The 9,539-nt window shown below is 45.6% G+C and overlaps 1 protein-coding gene across 1 annotated transcript; it reads right to left on the bottom strand.

Annotated features, from left to right (window-relative positions):
• Positions 1–8,612: 8,612 nt before the first annotated feature.
• Positions 8,613–9,539, bottom strand: LOC107117742 (olfactory receptor 14I1-like). Its single transcript, XM_015419906.1, has one exon. The coding sequence runs from the start codon at positions 9,537–9,539 to the stop codon at positions 8,613–8,615; it is 927 nt and encodes a 308-aa protein (XP_015275392.1).

The raw sequence follows: 9,539 nt of genomic DNA, 5'->3' as shown, positions 1-9,539 counted from the left end.
AGGCCACCATTCTGGGCCACCATGCACCCAAAAGAAAGATCCCACATTAGATTTGGAGTTAGGCTTAGGTTTATTAAAATTTTAAGCTGAAGTGCATAAACAGATTTAAAAAAAAAAAGCAACAAACATTTTTAGGGCCCTTCTTTGAGTCTCCGAAGATTTTTGCCAATGGCTGGGCAGATCACAGTTTTTCAAAGCTTGCCTTGGTATTCTCATCACACTAGGGTCTCATCACACTGGTATTCTCATCATCACCGTAGGCCACCATTCTGGGCCACCATGCACCCAAAAGAAAGATCCCACATTAGATTTGGAGTTAGGCTTAGGTTTATTAAAATTTTAAGCTGAAGTGCATAAACAGATTTAAAAAAAAAAAGCAACAAACATTTTTAGGGCCCTTCTTTGAGTCTCCGAAGATTTTTGCCAATGGCTGGGCAGATCACAGTTTTTCAAAGCTTGCCTTGGTATTCTCATCACACTAGGGTCTCATCACACTGGTATTCTCATCATCACCGTAGGCCACCATTCTGGGCCACCATGCACCCAAAAGAAAGATCCCACATCACCTGTACCTCTCTGTAAACCCCCCCCCGCCTGGGCAAGCCATAGTTCTGATAAGAGCTGTTCTTGAAAAAGAGAAGTTTCTGTCAGAGCTCTCTCTGCCCCACCTACCTCACAGGGTGTCTGTGGGGAGGGGAAGGGAAAGGAGTTTGTAAGCCGCTCTGAGACACCTTTGGGTAGTGAAGGGTGGGGTGTAAATCCAATCTCCTTCTTACAATAAAAGCACTCATGGGCACTCCATGAAATTGCTGAGCAGTCGGGTTAGAATGGATAAAAAGAAGTACTTCTTCACCCAAAGAATGATTAACACATGGGATTCAGTGCCACAGGAGGTGGTGGCGGCTACAAGCATGGATGGCTTCAAGAGAGAATTGGATAAAAATATGGAACAATGGTCCATCAGTGGCTATTAGCCACAAGGTATAGATAGGAACTCTTGGTCTGGGGCAAGGGATGTATTCTTGGTGCTTGGGGGGGCAACAGTGGGAGGGCTTCTAGTGTCCTGGCCCCACTGCTGGAACTCCTGATGGAACCTGGTATTTTTGGCCACTGTGTGACAGAGTGTTGGACTGGATGGGCCAATGACTGAATTGAAAATTGGCTTCTCTTATGTTCTTATCTTCGTATGTTCTGGGGTCCCCATGTCCTTCCTTGTTGCTGGTGGGGGACTTCGAGTGGCAGTCCTGGAAGGAGATAGGACATCCTCAACATGATTGACTCAACACTAATTTGACAGTGAAGCTCGGGAATCGCTGTGAGAAAGAACATGGAGCTGGCACTCCAAATGGCGGCATGCCCCCTTATCTTCCTCCTGTAAATTTATGTTTTCTGTAGCTGGGGTGTGACAGAAATCTGTGCATATATAATTTTTAAAAGCTGGAGACATTTATTGAGAACAATCTTTGTTTCACCGGTAATACTAAAGCATTGTTAAGTCATTTTTAGTACATTTCTGTTCCACCTTTGCTTCAGGAAGCTCAGGTTGAATCAGAGAATCACAGAGTTGGAGGGGGCCACACAGGCTATCTAGTCCAACCCCCTCCTCAATACAGGATCAGCCGAGATCAGGGGTGTCAAACATGTGGCCCGTGGGCCAGATCAGGCTTCCAGAGGGCTTCTTTCAGGCCCACAGTAGAACTGGCTGTCTTCTGCTTCTTCTTCCAGTTCTGCTGCTGCTGCGCCATTGTAGGTTTGCAGCTTACAGATACACACCTGAACAGCATACTCAAGATTTCAACAGCACAGACATTTTGATGCAATAATTCAGAGCAAGAGGTGTCAGTTATCAGACACTGTTAAATAAACAAAATATTGCAAGAGTGCTGTTTTAAGCATGTTTTTATTTTAAGTAAAAACCAAAAACCTTTGTGTTTGTGTCCTTTATAAAATTTATATCTTTGCTACCTGGCATTACATTTTATGACACACTTGGCCCAGCTCAACAAGGTCTCTTTTATGTCAGATCCAGCCTTCATAACAAATGAGTTCGACATCCCTGGCCTAGAGAATCCCTGACAGATGCTGCTTAAAGACTGCCAATGAGGGGGAGTTCACCACCTCCCTAGGCAGCTGATTCCACTGTTGCACAACTCTTACTGTCAAATAGTTTTCCTAATATCCAGCTGGTACCTTTCCACCCTTAATTTATATCCATTATTGTGAGTCCTCTCCTCTGCTGCCCTCCTCTGGAAGCCCTTAAAATACCTAAAGAGAACAATCATGTCCCCCTCAACCTCCTCATCTCTAGACTTAACATTCCCAAATCAGTCTTTTCTCATAGGGCTTGGTCTCCAGGCCCCCAATCATCTTCATCACTCTCCTCTGTACCTGCTCATTCTGTCCACATTCTTTTTTGAAGTGAGGCCTCCAGAACTGCACACAATATTCCAGGTGTGACCTGACCAATGCAGTGTACAGTGGAAGTATAACATCTTGTGATTTGGATGTTATGCATCTGCAGCTTTGAGAATGACAGGAGTACTCCATCCATGAATGTTAGCTGCACAATGTGTCTTTTGTAGGCCCGGCAAAAAGCATCCATACAACTATTAAGAAGGCTGCCCCCCCTTTTTGGAAGACTTCATGCAAGGAGAAGCGGGTTTATAATTCTAGAAACTCCTGTTGGGGCTTGACTTTCAAAACACTGATGTAAAATTGTCTGGTAGTTAGCAATCTGTATGTACTGAATGTTATTGCTTATTGAATGTAATGAAAATTTATACCTGACTAGGATGAAATAATGATACACTATGCACTTTACGAAGTGATGACAATAAATAGAACACATTAGTTTGCTAAAAGGTTTTTGCAGTGTATATTTATTTGTTACTAGACCCACCCGGAGGCTGGCAACCCTACTATTCAGCCAGGTGCTCCTCGACTACCTCTCTGTCCATGTCAACCAGCAGTCTGTATTCCGTGCCTTGCCTACTACTATCTCTAGGTGAGCCTGTTATCTTCTTCAGGGGGAAAAAAATGAGGCAAAATAGGCACTGAGCCTTCCTGCTTTCTCTCTGTCCTCTGTCAGAGTTTCTCCATTTTCACTCAACAGTGGGCCATTGCCTCTTTTATCTTGTGTTTGCTCCTCACATATTTGTGAGGAGCAGCTTTAGCTCACTGTGAGCTTTGGCCTCTCAGATAGCTGACCTACAGTGCCTAGCAACCCTCAGATGCTCTTCTTTAGAGGTAGGTCCTTGCCTCAATTTCTTGAACATATCTTTTGTCTCCTTTAGCACATCACACAGTTCTCTGTTCATCCACATTGGCTTCTTGGATCCCCTACCATGTTTCCTTCTTGTTGGGATAGCAATGGCCTGAGCTTACAAGAACTCTTGTTTTAGGGGACCCCAACCTTCACTTGCTCCCTTCCCTTTCAGCAGTCTTGCCCCTGAGTTTATTAAAATCTGGCCTACTGAAATCTGACATACACATGTGGCTATGAAATTTCTTGGACCCCCACAACAAAAGGAATTCTAGCAGAACATGATCACTTTCCCCTAAGGTCCCCACCACCTTCACCCCATCTACCATCTCTTGCCCTTTCATCAATATTAAGTTGACTATGGCCGAGCCCCTCGTACCTTCCCCCACCATTTGGATGCATTGGCTGTGGATGCATTGCAGAGTTTGTCTCCCAGCACATGTCAGAGATGTTGAAGTCACCCATAACTACCAGGACATGTTGTTTGGATACCCTGTCAACCTGTTCAAGGAGGGCAGCATCCACCTCTTCATCCTGGTCAGGAGGTCTGTTATCAGGCTCCAGCCACAATACTGTTTGGCTGATTTCGCACTAGAGCTGCCTTGATGTTGCGCTGCCGTTTGCCCCAATACTATTGGTCAATTTCACACCCGAAGCCACAGGGCTGCATTTTGACTCGCAGCTTTGCCCGATTTCCCCCGCAGTTTCTTGATCCTGTTTTTTGAGGATCTTAAAGGCCGGGCTCATTGCCACCGGACCCTGCCCACACACCTCCATATGCCGCCTGCCTGAGTGCCATTCCTTTGCCTACTTGTTGGCAAGCACTTCGTCTCCTAGTATCTGAGCTATCTGGACTGACATGAGTCAGAATGTGAAGAAAAGTGTAGGAAAGGGAGACTAGAAAGGGAAGACAGAAATGCAATATAACAAATAAGTTGCATCCAGCCACTTTCACTAAGGGCCAAACTAAATGTGACAGCATTCTTGTTGCCACTATGAGGACACCACTACCATCTTAAAGACATGTTCAAGTCCCAAACTAGTGTGGTGGTGGTGGGGAGTCTACACTGTAAGCCCAATCAGGATCAGGCCTTCATAACTTTTTAAAATTTCTCTAACCTGGTGGTGGCCAAGAGTACACAGTCATGTTTAGTTTACCTCTCAGAGTTCCTCAATTCCCCTCTGTTGTCAGATCCCTTCTGGCCACTGGCAAGGGATGGGGGGGGGTTAATGTTGCCAGATCCAGGTTGGGAATCTCCTGGAGATTTGGAGATGGAGCATGGGTAGGACAGGGGCCTCAGTCGGGGACAGTGCCATAGAGTCCATCCTCCAAAGCATCCATTTTTTTCCCCCATGGGAACCACTACCACACCACTACCACACCATCAGTATTGTCTGGCCCTGGGAAGGGAGAATGGCAGTGTCACGTCAAACTGAGAGCATTGAGTAAATGTACCATCTTGTAACGCCATCTTTATGGAAGATCAGACTCGAACAGCTAGAGCACTTAACTTGATGTAAATGTAGTAAGAATTTTATATGGTTTTAATTTGATTTATGTGAAGGTGTATGCCTAATTGTGAGCTGCCCTGAGCCCGCACAGCGGGGAGGGAGGGCTATAAATTGAATTTATAAATATGAATAAATAAAATAAATATATCTGTACTCTGGAAATGAACTGTAATTCCAGGGGATGCCCAGGTACCACCTGGAGGCTGGCGTCCGTACTACCGCCCCCAACTGCCTACAACTTTTGTCTGTGCAGATCCCCAACAAAGCTTCTCCAGGTGATCAAAGAGGAACTTTCCTTCCTTTTTCACCAGCAGAACTGCTGGCTGAATCCAACTGAATGTCTTATTTCACCTGAAAGGATGACCCCAGAAACTCAACAAGAAAGCCTATCAGCCTCTGCAGCATGAGGCACTCAAGGAGGCAATGGTCTGCCCTCTCCTGAAAAAACCAACTCTAGACCAAATTGGCCAACTATAGGCCAGTGTCCAATTTCCCCTATTTGGGCAAATTGATTGAGAGGGCGGTGGCGATACAGCTTCAGAGCTTTCTGGATGACACTTCTGTCCTTGATGCATTTCAGTCTGGCTTTCAGTCGGGTCATGGGACAGAGACGGTGCAGGTTGCCCTTACTGACGACCTCCGGAGGCATCTGGATTGAGGCGGTGTGGCAGCACTGTTGTTGTTAGATCTGTTGGTTGTGTTTGATATGGTCGACCACCAGTTGCTGACCCACCGCCTTGCTGATGTGGGGATACAACGGCTCGCTCTTCAATGGCTTGCCTCCTTTCTCCAAGGTCGGGGAAAGAGGTGATAGGGGAGGAGCAGTCCCGGAGGCACCCTCTTGAGTGTGGGGTGCCTCAGGGGGCAGTGCTTTCTCCGATGTTGTTCAACATCTACATGCGCCCCCTCACCCAGATTGCCAGGAGGTATGGGCTGGGTCGCCATCAATATGCAGATGACACCCAACTCTATCTGATGTTGGGTGGCTGGTCGGGCTCTGACCCAGAAGATCTGACCCAGGCATTACAGGCAGTGGCTGAGTGGCTCAGGCTGAGCCGGCTGAAATTAAACCCAGCGAAGACGGAGGTCCTCTGCTTGAGTTGAAACAGATCGGGGTAAGGGATCCCTCTCCGACTTTTGATGGGGTGCCTTTGGTGTCAACGTCAGAGGTTAGGAGCTTGGGAGTGCACCTGGATTCCTCCCTGACTATGGAGGCCCAGGTGGCAGCCACTGCCAGATCTGCATTTTACCATCTTAGGCTGGTTTAGCAGTTGGTCCCCTTCCTCGACTGCGATGATTTGGCTACAGTGATCCATGCAACGGTCACCTTGAGGCTAGACTACTGTAACGCTCTCTACATGGGGCTGCCTTTGGTGCAGATTCAGAGGCTGCAGCTGGTGCAGAATGCGGCAGCCAGGCTTATGTTGGGTCTCCCCAAGTGGGAGCACATCCGGCCTGGGCTGGAAGTGCTGCACTGGCTGCCAATAGCATACCGAATCCGTTTCAAAGTGCTGGTGCTTGCCTTTAAAGCCCTACATGGCCAGGGTCTGACCTACCTGAGGGACCACCTTTCCCCATATATACCCCCAAGAGCACTTCAGTCGGGGACACAACACTGCCTGGTGATTCCAGGCCCCCAGGAGGCAAGGCTCGCCATGACCATGGCCAGATCATTTTCGGTGGCGGCCCCTACCTGGTCGAACGAGCTCCCGGAGGAGATCAGGGTCCTGTGGGACCATATACAGTTCTGCAGGGCCTGCAAGATGGAGCTCTTTTGCCAGGCTTTTGCATAGGGGTCGCCACTGCCACCACCACCAATGCTGTGGATAACAATGGAGCTAGGGACGGCCCCAGGAAGACCACTTATAACACCACATGGCACCGGTACCACCAGACTTACTTGGGACCAACTACAAGATAAGATCACCCCCAAAGAACTGACTGTCACCATCAAGTTATTTATTTGGGGACTATCTTGTCTTCATGGAGCACTTTATTTTTATCTGTGTTGTTAAGGTTTTATTGCTTTTACTATGTTTTATCTGGGTTCTGCCCCTTGTAAGCCGCCCTGAGCCCACTTGCGGGGAGGGTGGGGTAAAAATGTCAAAAATAGTATAGATAGATAGATAGATAGATAGATAGATAGATAGATAGATAGATGATAGATAGATAGATGATAGATAGATAGATAGATAGATAGATAGATAGATAGAAGATAGATAGATAGATAGATAGATAGATAGATAGATAGATAGATAGATAGATAGATAGATAGAATACCATGCAGCTCACTATGTAGTAGAAGGCAACACCAATCAGCTGGTGTCATACCTATATTCTCAGTAGTGTTTGGAAATGTAATTAAAGAGGGGCAATTAGATTAAGGCAGCTACGATTCATCTCATGCATGGTTATGGATTCATTCTTTCAAACAAGTTTTAATGCAGCTCTACAAGATTTGTTCAGAATCAGCCCTCGGACTTGGCCTGTAGGCCCCAGTACATCCTAGATGCATCATTAGGCCTTAGAGCATATTGCAGTCCTCCAGGCACAGAGTAAGGTTAGAAAATGCCCCAAAACGTTTTCTTGGAGTATCCATGGAATGGCAATTGAGCAATGCAGCTCTTTTAAATATCTGGGAGTGAGACTTTAAGTTGGAAAATACATTTGGATACTGTTAAAGGTTCTACAAAAAAAAGAGTGCAATTCTGAAATTTCATCATACCAAAGGTGGATTCCTTGTAGAACCAGCGGCAAAATTATTTACTCATAAAATAATCCCCCATCTTCTTTATGGTGTAGAGGTCTGGGGCTGGAAGGACCACATAATCTCCAGCCTGGAATCAATTGAAAACTAATTCATCAGATGACTCCTTGCCCTGCCTAAGGGGACCCCTGTTCTTCTCTTTGAGTGTGGTTCTCCAACCAGTTCCCTATCCACCTAAATATCCTAGAGTCCAGTACACAGTCCTTTAGTTTACACATCAGAACATCACAGGGAACCCTGTCAAAAAACTTTACCGAAATCCAGGTAAACAACATCAACAGCATTCCCTTGATCCAGTAAGCTCATCACTTGATCAAAAAAGGAAGGGAGTTTGGTCTGGCAGGTGGCAAATGAGGTCTGATAGGTCTGGCAAATGAGGTTTACCCTGTAGGTGCTGCCAGTCTGAGGTATAGGAGCCCTCACCCCCACCATTTTCTTTCCAATTAATCGATTGCTCTTTCATAGAGCAATACTAATTTTCATAGCTGCTGAGAGTAAATGGACAATAAGTCTTCTTTGTGATCAATGTCCAGTCTATTGTAGCACAGCAAAACAGAAGCCCTCAGACACTACCAGCATTTATTACAGTACCAGCTTTCATGAGACAGAGCTCACTTCTATGGATACAAGTAGAAGAAACAAACTCCTGTACCTTATTATTACATGAAATTTCAAAAGTGGAGGGGGAAGTGGGAGGAGTTGTTTAGAGTCTTAAAAAGCAACAACAACTAATTCACTTCTCCATCAGTTCCAAAGTAGGTACCACCCAAGATTAAAAATGATGTAAAGGAGAACCACTCCCATAAAAATTTACAAATCCATTATAGGGTTGCCAGCCTCCAGGTGGTGGCTAGAGATCCCCTGGGATTACAATTCATGTCTAAGTGACAGAGATCAGTCCCCTTGGGGGAAATGTCCACTTTGGAAGGTGGACTGTATGACACTATACCCCACCGAAGTCCCTCACCTCTCCAAACCCCACCCTCCTCAGGCTCCAGCACCCAAATATCCAAGTATTTCCAACCTGGAACTAGCAATTCTGCTTATCGAACAACTTTGCTGGTGATGATTTTAGAAAAAATGCCCCAAACAGAAAAGCTTCATTAATGCAGTCTTGATCTCTTTGTTTCTCATGCTATAGATGAGTGGATTGAGCAACGGAGAGATGATAGTATATATCACAGCAAAAACTACATCTAGATGAGAAGAAGTATTAGTGGGAGGCCTTGCATAGGCAAAGATCCCACTGAATACAAGTAGAGATACCACAATGAGGTGGGGAAGGCAAGTGGAGAGGGCTTTCTTCTGGCCCTGAACAGAAGGGATTCTGAGCACTGCAGCAAAAATCTTCATATAGGTTACGATGATGAACATAAAGCATCCTAGCACAATGCTACAGTTAAGCACCAGAAGGCCAACTTCAACTAAGTACAAGTCAGAGCAGGCGAGCTTTAATAAATGGGGGACTTCACAAAAGAATTGATTGACCACATTGGAGCAGAAGGTAATAGAAAAAGTACCTCCAGTATGTAATGTAGCATTAAGAATGCCACTAACCCATGCACTGACTGCCATCTGAATGCAGGCTCCTCTGTGCATAATTAACTCATATAGCAATGGCTTGCAGATAGCGACATATCGATCATATGCCATTATTGTGAGAAGGGCAAGGTCAGAGGTTGCAAAGGCAAAGAAGAAGAAAACCTGAGCAACACATCCAGAATAAGAGATTGACCTGGTGTTCATGAGGGAATTAAACATAGCTTTGGGTACCATAACAGAAATGGAACCAATATCCATAACACCCAAGTTCATTAAGAAAAAGTACATCGGGCTGTGCAGGTGATGATCAAGAGTTACCAAAATGGTGATGAGAAGATTGTTGGTCACAGCTACCAAGTACAATCCTAGGAATGCAGAGAAGTGTAAAATCTGTAGGGTTCGGATCTCTGTAAATTCCAGGAGCAGAAACGTGGAAGTGCTGGTAATGTTAGGCAT

This window comes from Gekko japonicus, unplaced genomic scaffold (genome assembly GCF_001447785.1).
Source record: "Gekko japonicus isolate JY-2015 unplaced genomic scaffold, Gekko_japonicus_V1.1 scaffold3284, whole genome shotgun sequence".
NCBI classification, from domain to species: domain Eukaryota; kingdom Metazoa; phylum Chordata; class Lepidosauria; order Squamata; family Gekkonidae; genus Gekko; species Gekko japonicus.
Note: the sequence above shows the minus strand (reverse complement) of the source record. Positions and strands in the feature narration are given on the sequence as shown.

Bases quoted from the DNA above. Each gene is read 5' to 3' on its own strand.
- LOC107117742 (XM_015419906.1), bottom strand. From the start codon at position 9,539: ATGCCTAACATTACCAGCACTTCCACGTTTCTGCTCCTGGAATTTACA.